The sequence below is a fragment of the Danio rerio genome, chromosome 16 (assembly GCF_049306965.1).
Source record: "Danio rerio strain Tuebingen ecotype United States chromosome 16, GRCz12tu, whole genome shotgun sequence".
Taxonomy (NCBI): Eukaryota; Metazoa; Chordata; class Actinopteri; order Cypriniformes; family Danionidae; genus Danio; species Danio rerio.
Window position 1 is genome coordinate 8,151,379 of NC_133191.1, and position 12,573 is coordinate 8,163,951.

The following is a 12,573-nucleotide window of genomic DNA, read 5'->3' on the forward strand; positions in this document are numbered from 1 at the left end:
GCATTAGTAAATCTGACCTCTATATGATATTTATCTAATAACCAATGTTTTATTCTGGAAGCAAAGCATATAGTGTAATGTCATCAAAAAAAAAAAAAAAACTGAAACAAGAGAACATCAGGAAATGCACAAATAAATGTTCCAAAAACCTGGTGCATCACACAATATGCTCTCATACTGCTTCCTAAAAATTGCATGGAAAATGAAACGAAATAAACTTTATTGGAGTAAATGTTCATCTTAAGATATTCCTAATGATTTAAAACTTTTTCTACATTTATATTTATTTGTTTTTGCAGAGGATTTTATCCAAAGGGACTTACTTTAAAACCTAAAACCGCACTTAAATAAATAAAAATAAAAAATAAAAATAATAAATATAATAATAATAATATTAATAGCAATAACTATATTTTATTGTTATTTCACAGCAGAAGAGGCCCATATACTACAGCCTCTGTAGGGTTAAATATCTGCGACAAGCTTTTTTTTTTACTGAATTTCCACAACCTCAATGTTTCCAAAGCTTCAGTGTCAGGCTATGGGGCCCACTGAAAGGTTCCTGCTAAGCCTGGGCTCATCTGGGTTTTAATGTGCATTTTACTTCTTGTACTAAAAAGCACAAAACCATTATTCATAGTAAATACACCAAATGGCTTGAGGAGACTGTGTTCTATGGAGAAGCACTGGAGAAAGTTTCTTGTGTGACAATAAAAGAGCTTCAACAATTGTACAAACTTGCAATTAAACATTAAAGAGATAGTTCACCCAGAATTAAAATGATGTAATTATTTACTCACCCTTGTTTCAAACCTTTATTAGTTTCTTACTTTTGTTAAACACAAAATAAGATATTTTGAAGAAAGCTGGAAACCTGTAATCACTGACTTCCATAGTATTTGGTTTTCCCTACAATGCCAGCGGTTTCAGCTTTCTTCAAAATATTTTTTTTTTGTTTACAACAGAAGAAAGAAACTCAGATTTCGAAACACTTAAGGGAGAGTAAATAGTAAAAAAAGAAAGAAAAAAAAAGTCATTTTTGGATGAACTATCCTCTTAATTAAGAACTTGCAGTTAGCTTTTAAATACTTGCTGTGGTCAAAACAATGGAAAATAATGCAGAGATATTTTTTTTGCATATGTTGATCAAGGTTTAATTCACCCAAAAATGAATATTCCGTTATTAATATAATTTATGAATTGTGTTATTTTCATCTTCAGAACACAAATGAAGATATTTCAGATGAAAACGGAGAGCTTTTTCCTTTGGTTTTGCCAAAGTAGAGTCATTAGCATATTCATACGGGGGAGGAGGCAGGGAGGGGTTTTGTGCTCGTGCATGTTGCGCTTAGTTTCACGTTCATTCGGATGTACAAAGAATATGCGTGGGATTTGGCGTACGCAGTGTTTCATACATCTGAATTTTTTATGCGTACGCACATTTACAGCTTTGTGCGTACGCAATGTTTTAGTAAGATTTCCACGCAAGTCTTCGTACATGAGGCCCCAGATGGGTATTTGGACCTGAAACTCAACATACACATTCTCTAGACACAAAATACTTATTTTACATCTTGTTAAAAGGTCAAAAGGCTTTAAAGCTAGCCTCATATAGGTTACATTCATTTAAATGTAATTTCTTTCTTTTTCCCTTTTAATAAAATTGCAATTAGTTAAAAATGCAATGCAATAAAATCAAGAACAGAAAAAAAAGTGCTACGATTGTAATGGTAACTTAAAGGGTCATGACATGTTTTTTATTTTTATGTGAATTGGTGAAGAGGTAAGCTGTCTCACTGAATACCTGAGTGTGGGCTCCACTCTTCTGGCCTGCTCCAGCTCCTGTTCTGGGTCCCTGAATCCAGTGAAAGTATAATACGTCTTGTCCCATTTGATGGGCCGATAGAAAGCTGTTCCAGGCTGTTGTGTCGAGCTCTTTGTGGTCTCGTGCTTGAGCACATCCTGCATATGCTCAACCGAAAGACTACATGATCTCAGAACATCCAGCACTGTGCTCAGAACATCCTTAGACTGTAGAGTGAAACTCACAGACCGGAAACCTGGGGAAATAAGAATTGTTACAATTAAAATAATATAAAAAAATATATCTACTACTGTTTAGGGCAGGGCTTGCTAAACTTTTCGACCCGCGACGCCCAAAATATCCAGTGACTTCCAACCACCACTATCTTCTATGGTGATTATAAATATCCACACGTTGTGCACACAACACTAGGCCTATATAAACATGAATATTGACAACAGAAAAAAGTCCAACAACCATATAATTTTTAGTCATTTATTAATTTGTTTCATTTAACATCGAGCTCACGTAATGAGATTTGTGGGCACAATGTTTTCAGCACAAGTCTATTCTTGGTTTGATTTTGAAGAGTGCCACTTGGAGATCATCCTCATTGTTCAGTTGTGGCCTGTATTGATTTTTAACGTATTATTTTGCCATTATTGTGTCAGAAAGTTTAATCTGGTGCTATAAAATCAATCTGCTGCAGCTGATGTTATTGCTTTACTATTAATCTAATGTATACACACCCTTTCTATATAAAATAAATCGAAAGGCCGATTGTTGTTATTTTTTATCTAACTATTACGTACTATTTTTATTTTCTGTTAGTTATGGATAAAATATGGTAATTCTAATTTTATTTTAATAAATTCTTAAATTTATTAGACTTTTAGAAATTACCAAGAGACCCCCTGTGATTGTCCCGCGACCCCACCTTTGGGAAACACTGGTTAAGGGTGAGCAATATTAAACGAAAATGAAATTTTTTTGATATTTTGGAAATATTACAACTAATTTTCTCTTCTATTTCATTTTTTAAAAAGCAATATATTCCTGATAGCTAAGAAGAACTCCGGTCTTCAGTGTCACATGACTGCTCAATAATTTTAGTATGCTGATTTGATCCTCAAAAACATTTCCTACTATTAATCATGTTGAAAACTGTGGAAACGTGATTCTGCCACATAAAAAAAAGGTAACTAAAAGTTTGTATCTCATCATTTTTCCCTTATTAGAGTGTTTAACTCTTAATTCTTGCAATGTCACTGGCTCACGAACATTTCCTGCTTGTTGGCAATTTCATCATATCATAATGTTAAAACAGCTGCCCTAAAATTATTTACCAACATGTGGACCTTTTTGGATTGTTGAGAGCTGTGGAAATTAAAAAGGTAATTCAGGAAATACATTAGGACCACTGTTATTGTTTACCTCCCTCAAAATGGCCTATAACTTGTAAATCTGAGAAAAATAAAAACGTCAGAATTGCAAAATATAGACTCAAATGGTGAGAGATGAATTAGTCATTTTAAAACTTTTAATAATTTCTGACTTTTTCCTGATTTTATTTTAAAGCTCTGAGATATTCTCTTAATTAATGTCCCACAATTCAGTTTTTTTTTTTCTTTTATGGAGATTAAATAAATATGAGCAATTCCGTGCAAATGTCAACCTTGCCAAGAAAAAAATTAAGCTTTCACCAAATTATAGAAACAGCTTCTGGGTGCTTTTTGTAAGCAAGTATTTTACAGTGCTTTAGAAATACTTAAAAATGCATCTGTCAATGCTTTCAAACTGTTCTATTTGATTTACCAAAGTCACACAGGTGGCAATTTCACACCTGACACATTCATAACGGAGAGATGTCACATCCATAACGACACTTTTTCACCATAAATGTGAAATTATGAAATAAAAGTCAATCATTTTTGTTTTATAGAGAGCTGACTCTTATCCTTTTGATTAATATTGTTTCTTTTGGGCTGTGCGGTTTAGTTTACAGAATTTCTTCAAAGTATGTTGTATACTGTAAACCCGCAGACTTTTTTTGTCACATCCATAAGGTATGTGTATTTTCCTCATATAAAGCACAAAACATGTTGACAGATTGATATTTTTGTGATCCATAACTCTGTGGTCAGTTGTTCTGGAAAATATAAACGAAATTTTCAATATAATGTCAACATATACTTTCTATGCCAATTTTTGTTTGGAGTCTTTACTGCAAATGTCACATCCATAATGCTGAATTGCTCATATATTTTGTGCAAGTTGTAAGATAAGAGCCATAAGAAATGTGAGCTAAAAAGTAGCAACAAACATTTTACCTTTTATACTGAAGATAGGAACTTCCATAGAACATGTTAATGTTTTTGTGCATTTTTCTTTAAAGATATTTAAATATTCATCAAAGGCGGCAACACCCAAGCTCCAAAAAATACCTTTATTTAATATTAAACGCTTTGTGTCAACTTTTTTAATTGAATAAATTTGTATTTTTGGAGCTTTGGTGTTGCCGCCTTTGATGAATATTTAATTTGCACCTTTTGCATTTTTTGGCTGAGCACCCAGTTAAGAGGGATGTGCGTGCTTTTGTACAGTTTTTCTTTAAAGATATTTACAATAATTTATTAAATATATTTTTAAAATAGTATTTTTCTATACGTATTATTTATACGCCCTATAACCTATAAAAAAAATCGTCACTCCTGATCAGTTTAAAAGATTCCTGCAAAGTCGTTTGTTTTCCATACAAAAAAAAAAAAGAAGAAGAAAATTTTGTTATTTATTTATTTAATTTTGTATGGAAAACAAACAATTGCAACATATAAATTACTGGCATTGTTTCAGGAGGATTTGATTTTCTTTGGAGCTTGGCAGCTAAAAGCACAGAGTGAAAATAAAAATACTGTCGTTACCTGAAACTAGCAAACTACCATTGGGGTCCGATTTTTCTTTTGTGTCCCTGACATAAAAAGTGAAGTTTGTAGGTTTTGGAAATCTCTCGCCGGGCTTTTGAATGTTTTCCAGATAACCATTGAGCCTTTTGAGGGAGTTTTCATTCACCTCCTATAAAACACAAACAAAACAACATAAAACACTCGAAACTCTATGCAGGAAGTTTAATCGTGCAAAGATTAATATATATATACATATACATATATATATATATGTGTGTGTGTGTGTGTGTACTGTGTATATTTTTTATATATATAATAAATGCACAAAAGCATGCATACAATTAAAGTCACAATTATTAGCCCTCCTGTACATTTTATTTATTAATTGTTTTCAATTCCCAAATGATGTTTAACAGAGCAAGGAATTTTTCACAGCATTTCCGATAATATTTGTTCTTCTGGAGAAAGTCTGATATGTTTTATTTCGGCTAGAATAAAAGCAATTAAATTTTTTTAAACCATTTTAAGGGCAATATTATTAGCACCTTAATTATTTGTTATTATTCTAGTCCCAAGAAAAAAAATTAAGAATATTTATATACATTTTTATATTATATGCAAAGTTCTTTATCCACAAACAAACATTTCTTAAATCCTCTCCCTCATTTGGCCATTTTTTAATTAAAACTGATTCCTTGCTTAAAGCTATACGTCTATCTAACAAAAAAAAATTCAACAAGTTAATGAAACTTATGAAAATATCATACTTCCATTATGTTAATAATTAATGCTTTCTGTATTTTTTTTATTTAATTTAATTTTGTATTTCCCCTTTCTTTATTTTGTTCTCTTTTTTTTTTCTTTTTATAACTTTTTTTTTACTTATTGTTCTTATCACTTTGTAATTGTACATTTTTGTATTCAAGTCTTCTACAGATTACTTCCTGATTTATATTGTAAATTTCTTCTTTTCTAAATAAAAGTTTATAGTAGTAAAAAAAAAAAAAAAAAAGAGTTTAACTGGTTAAGCAATATATTTTTTTTCTCAATTGTCTACACAACAATCCACTGTTATACACTGACTTGCCTAATTATCCTAACTTTACTAGTTAACCTAGTAAAATTGTATGTACTGTCAACATGGAAATGAAAAAAATCTGTAATTAGAAATAAGTAATTAAAACTATTATGTTTAGAAATGTGTTGAAAAAAATGTTCTTTCAATTAAAGAAAATATACAGGGGGACTAATAATTCAGGAGGGCTAATAATTCTGACTTCAACTGTATATTTGAGAAAATGGTTATTTATATTTAGATGATAACTACATGATACAAATATAAGTTGATTTAATTAAATTTAAAAAAATTCAACAAGTTAATGAAACTTATGAAAATATCATACTTCCATTATGTTAATAATTAATGCTTTCTGTATTTTTTTTATTTAATTTAATTTTGTATTTCCCCTTTCTTTATTTTGTTCTCTTTTTTTTTTCTTTTTATAACTTTTTTTTACTTATTGTTCTTATCACTTTGTAATTGTACATTTTTGTATTCAAGTCTTCTACAGATTACTTCCTGATTTATATTGTAAATTTCTTCTTTTCTAAATAAAAGTTTATAGTAGTAAAAAAAAAAAAAAAAAAAGAGTTTAACTGGTTAAGCAATATATTTTTTTTCTCAATTGTCTACACAACAATCCACTGTTATACACTGACTTGCCTAATTATCCTAACTTTACTAGTTAACCTAGTAAAATTGTATGTACTGTCAACATGGAAATGAAAAAAATCTGTAATTAGAAATAAGTAATTAAAACTATTATGTTTAGAAATGTGTTGAAAAAAATGTTCTTTCAATTAAAGAAAATATACAGGGGGACTAATAATTCAGGAGGGCTAATAATTCTGACTTCAACTGTATATTTGAGAAAATGGTTATTTATATTTAGATGATAACTACATGATACAAATATACGTTGATTTAATTAAATTTAAAAAAATTCAACAAGTTAATGAAACTTATGAAAATATCATACTTCCATTATGTTAATAATTAATGCTTTCTGTATTTTTTTTATTTAATTTAATTTTGTATTTCCCCTTTCTTTATTTTGTTCTCTTTTTTTTTTCTTTTTATAACTTTTTTTTACTTATTGTTCTTATCACTTTGTAATTGTACATTTTTGTATTCAAGTCTTCTACAGATTACTTCCTGATTTATATTGTAAATTTCTTCTTTTCTAAATAAAAGTTTATAGTAGTAAAAAAAAAAAAAAGAGTTTAACTGGTTAAGCAATATTTTTTTTTTCTCAATTGTCTACACAACAATCCACTGTTATACACTGACTTGCCTAATTATCCTAACTTTACTAGTTAACCTAGTAAAATTGTATGTACTGTCAACATGGAAATGAAAAAAATCTGTAATTAGAAATAAGTAATTAAAACTATTATGTTTAGAAATGTGTTGAAAAAAATGTTCTTTCAATTAAAGAAAATATACAGGGGGACTAATAATCCAGGAGGGCTAATAATTCTGACTTCAACTGTATATTTGAGAAAATGGTTATTTATATTTAGATGATAACTACATGATACAAATATACGTTGATTTAATTAAATAATTAATGCAAAACATTTATTTATTTATTTATTTTGGATAGATTTAATAGCAATTATTCGTCACCTAGTACTAATATTAACATATAAAAAAATCATTCAAACACTAACAATAAAACTGTATGGCCCAGTTTCACAAACAGGGCTTAGATTAAGCCAGGACTAAGCCTTGGTTAAATTAGGCTATTTAAGCCACATTTATAAAAATGACCTTATATAATATACTACTGGTGTGCACCTGGAGACAAGAAAATGACACTGATGTATTTTAAGACATCTCACCCCAAGTGATTTTGAGTTAAAACAGCTCAAACATGTAATTTAATCTTGACTAGCCTTAAACCTTGTTTGTGAAACCAGGGGCTCATGTACTGTAATGTATGTACTTTATGGAATTCCTATTAATAAGTTATAAAAGCAATATCAAATTTTTTATTAGTATTACTCTCTCTCTCGGATGCTGGCCAAAGAAATCCGGGTGCACTGCAAAGTAAAAGGGCCGCAGAGCATTAATGGCATCCGCTCCTGAGAGATTCCTCCTCTGAAGGACACGAGCAGAAACACATCTACCACCAAGCCTGGAAGAGTGAAATATCATTAGAAAAACAAGACATTTCCTATGCTGCTAGGACTCAAAAAGAACTATTTAAAGAGTTTTTACTATTTTAAAAAACAAGTGGTTATTACTTACCTTATATAACGCAGGAAGGTGGTCACATACATCACGTTAGTTACTTCAGCTGAGAGAAATCCAGACACATGAGAAAAGAAAAGCATGACAGATTGTTTGTATATTAACCCTTGTGTGTTGTTGGGGATGTTTTCATCCACTCTGGGATTTAATTTGGTCTTCGGATTTCGCTATTTAGAGTTTGCAAACAATACTTATCTGAAATTATACACATATATTATATATTAAGGAATATAATATAATATTATATATATATATATATATATATATATATATATATATATATATATATATATATATATATATACACACACATATATATATATATATATATATATATATATATATATACGTATATATATATATATATATATATATATATATATATATATATATATATATATATACATACATATATATATACATATATATACATATACATATATATATATATATATACAGTATGCCAGTATGCTTATAGGGCGTATAAATAATACGTATATATATATATATATATATATATATATATATATATATATATATATATATATAAATATATATATAAATATATATATATACGTATTATTTATACGCCCTATAAGCATACTGGCAGATATATAGATAGATATTAAGGAAAAAGTCAGAATGTGCGAACATAAAACCAACTTGCTTTATAATGCACATGCTTAATTTTTGTGTGAACTAGCCCTTTAACTCAGGTCAGCTTCAGGAATGGATTAAAGTATGACCTACATATAGTGCACAGAACTATCACAGTCCTCTCACTTTGACACATCAAGCTAAAATAAATAAAAAACAGCACGACGAAAAACAGTTTCATTCCAAAACAAACGAAACAAAAAAACTCGGTAACATTCACAGAGCTTAGATTAAACGCATTCAAAACACAGGCTGACAAACACTGTAAACAAGGACAAACACAAACTCTGCGCGCCTAAAAATAACCACAACTGACCCAGCCTTAGTCACCAACACACACCTCTTGTCAGACATGTGCAAAGCACCACAACATTGTTTACCTGGGGGTTACGCAATCCGACATGTTCGCTGTGGTTGAAACTCCATCTGAACTAAAGCACTCCATTCAGGCCCAATCATCCAGGCAGTAGCCATCAAACACCTACTTCAGCAAAGCAAGTGCAGCGAATGGCATCGATCCATGAACCAGGCAGAACTAATCGTCTGCATGTCTCTGCTTGCTTGTGTAAAAATTGCGATATATAAGTGCTGGCGCCATCTAAAGGTTATTAAATGAAAATAAAGATTATAAAGTAGGGTAAGCTACAGTGCACCGATCTCTCTTTTGAATAATTTATATAGAATGCTTTACATTGGCCTATATATACAGTTGAAGTCAGAATTATTAGCCTCATATATTAATAACTGATTTATTTTATCTTTGCCATGATGATACTAAATAATATTTGACTAGATATTTTTCAAGACACTTCTATAGAGCTTTAAGTGACATTTAAGGGCTTAACTGGGTTAATTAGGTTAACTAGGCAGGTTAGGGTAATTAGGTAAGTTATTGTATAATGATGGTTTTCTCTGTAGACTATCAAAAAAAAAAAAAAAAATACAGCTTAAAGGGGCTAATAATTTTGACCTAAAAATGGTGTTTAAAAATACAAAACTGCTTTTATTCTAGCCAAAATGAAACAAAAAACTTTCTCCAGAAAATAAAAATATTATCAGACATATTGTGAAAATTTCCTTGCTCTGTAAAACATAATTCAGGAAATATTTTTAAAAAAAATATATAGGCTATACATTAGATTAGTCAGTACCAAAGACAAAATTGAAACTAATCTAACAAAAAAAAATTTTTGAATTAATTAATAAATTAATAAAGTAATTAATTAATTAGGATCACAGTCTAAAATTAGGTTTTGGAAGTTTCTGATTGGCAAATTGACAACATTTGAGTTAATTGAGGCACAACTGTACAATAGTATTTAAAGAAAACCTCAAACACACTGCTTCTCAGAGATGGGTTGCAGCTGGAAGGGAATTCGCTGTGTTAAACATATGCTGGATAAGTTGGCGGTTCATTCCGCTGTGGCGACCCCAGATTAATAAAGAGACTAAGCCGAAAAGAAAATAAATGAATGAAAACACATTGCTTCCTTTTGTGACAACATGGGAAAATCATTAAGCCAGAATCAACAAAAAAGCCAGATTACTAATATGCTAAATTTCACTGGGAAAAAGACTATTTTTTTGGAGACATGCCCTGTGGTCTGATGGAACTAACATTGAAGTGTTGAACATTGAACTGTTGACCAGTAACATTTGGAGGACAAATGGGAAAGCTTACAAGCTTAGGAACACCATCCCAACTTTGAAGTATGGGGGCGGCAGCATCATGTTGTGAGGTTGTTTTGCTGCAGGAGGGACTGGTCCACTTCACAGCATATATGGCATCATGAAGAAATACTGAAGCAACATCTCAAGACATCAGCCAGGAAATTACAACTTTGCCACAAATGGGACTTCCAAACAGACCATGACCCTATAACAGAGGTCAGCAACCTTTTTAAAACTGAGAGCTACTGCTTGGGTACCAATTATTGTGAAGGGCTACCAGTTTGATACACACTTCTTAAATAACAATTTTTCTCAATTTACTTTTAATCATATGTTGTTATTATTAATGATTAATGATATTCATCTGTGTGAAGACACTGATCATGTTAATGATTTCTCTCAATAGTTCTCAACAATGATTTAACAAGGTAAGAAACAGAAATATCAATATGCAACACTTTATTTGTCTAAAATAGTTTTTTGTTTTTATATATATATATATATATATATATATATATATATATATATATATATATATATATATATATATATATATATATATATATATATATATATATACCTTAATGTCATTAACAAATTTTACACCAATGCAGGTGTGATTTAAAAAAGAATAGCTTAAAAAAATACTATATTCAGCTTACTGGTATGGTGCATTGGTGAGCTATTTTTAGAACAGGCCTGTGGGCAACTCATGTAATCCTCGTGGGCTACCTGGTACCTGGTGCCTGTGGGCACCATGTTGGTGACCCCTGCCCTATAAGCATACTGGCAAATTAGTTAAAATGTTCTTTAACGACAACAGAGTGAATGTTTTGGAGTGACCATCACAAAGCCCTGAACTCAATCCTATAGAAAAGACCCAGTTAAACCAATTCTGTCAGAAGGAATGGGCCAAAATACCTTCAAACTATTGTAAGAAGCTTGTGGAAGGATACCCAAAACATTTGACCAAAGTTTTACTGTTTAAAAGCAAAGCTAAAAAAAAAAAAAAAAAAAAAAAAAAAAAAAAAACAAGGAAATGTGTGTAAACTTTTGACGGTCTAGAAATTAATAAAAAAAATTCCTATTATTCTGGCATTTAGCAAATGTAAATCCTTTAAGTAATCCTAACGAACCTACAATAGTAAACCATTAGTATGTATGATTTACCATCAGGCATTAAAAAATTCCTTTAAATTCCTTAAAATATTCCTTTTTTAGAGTGTATGTAAACTTTTAGTTTCAACTATATAGTAAATTATGAGAAAAACAATGACGTTTAAATTTATTACAGCATATCATAGAACACGCAACAACCTAGTTTGTTTACATTTGTTTTTATATCTATGTAAAGTTTTGATAATGCTTAAACAGCAGTAACAATGTTTGAGCAAGTTTTTGGCCAAGGACAGAAAAGAAGTAAAGACAACTAACCTATATTCAAGTTTGGGCTGCACAATATATCGTTTCAGAATTGATATTGCAATGTGTGCATCCGCAACAGTCACATCGCAGCATATGCAATGTTGAGATTATAGTTTAATAAAGAGTTTATTCATAATGGAATAAAAGTCATCATCTGCACGCAATTTTTAAGAGAAGAAAGAAAAGTTTTACAGAGAAGAAAGAAAGAGTACATGTTTGATGGCCTGAAGGTAAGCAAATCATTTTCATTTTTGAGCAAACTATTAAAAACGGTTTGTATCCACTAGAGGGAGCAAATGCTGTAAATGTATAACTAATAATGTCACTTCTACTTATATGCTCTTTCTGCCTATGTTGATAATGATATAGAACAGTGGTTCTCAAACTGTGGTTTGTGTACCACTAGTGGTACGCAGGCTTCCTTCTAGTGGTACAAAGAGGAATTAAATATGTGATGTACATGCTACACACATTTCAAAATTTATCAAAAATTATGTACATAATAAGCCATATATGACATATAGCCTATATTTCTGAGGTAATCTGCCACATTTTTAGCTGTGGAGAGCTGTAACTGCTTTACTTGGCCTACTACGCTACTGTATTTCAATACTGCTCATTTTGGTGGTACTTAAAGAGGTAATTTTTATCTGATGTGGTACTTGATGAAAAAAATTTGAGAACCACTGATATAGAATATTTTAGCAAGGAAAAAAAGTACATTTGTTAATACATACATATAATTATACATGTTCATTTTCAATACGCTATTGAACTTTCAAACGTGATACAGGATA

General features: G+C 30.3%; 1 protein-coding gene across 2 annotated transcripts in view; it reads right to left on the minus strand.

Moving 5' to 3' along the window:
- Positions 1–12,573, minus strand: part of tcaim (T cell activation inhibitor, mitochondrial) — a 74,748-nt gene that overhangs the window by 15,239 nt on the left and 46,936 nt on the right. The window contains exons 3-7 of one of the 2 annotated variants that reach the window (XM_682578.8): positions 9,061–9,236; positions 8,021–8,069; positions 7,775–7,907; positions 4,726–4,876; positions 1,805–2,060 (exon numbers count right to left, since the gene is read on the minus strand). In XM_682578.8, the coding sequence (XP_687670.2) occupies positions 1,805–2,060; positions 4,726–4,876; positions 7,775–7,907; positions 8,021–8,052 (572 nt within the window). In that variant the 5' untranslated portion in view covers positions 8,053–8,069; positions 9,061–9,236. Of the gene's footprint in view, positions 1–1,804; positions 2,061–4,725; positions 4,877–7,774; positions 7,908–8,020; positions 8,070–9,060; positions 9,241–12,573 lie in introns of both variants that reach the window. The other variant, XM_073925821.1, reaches the window with a different exon arrangement.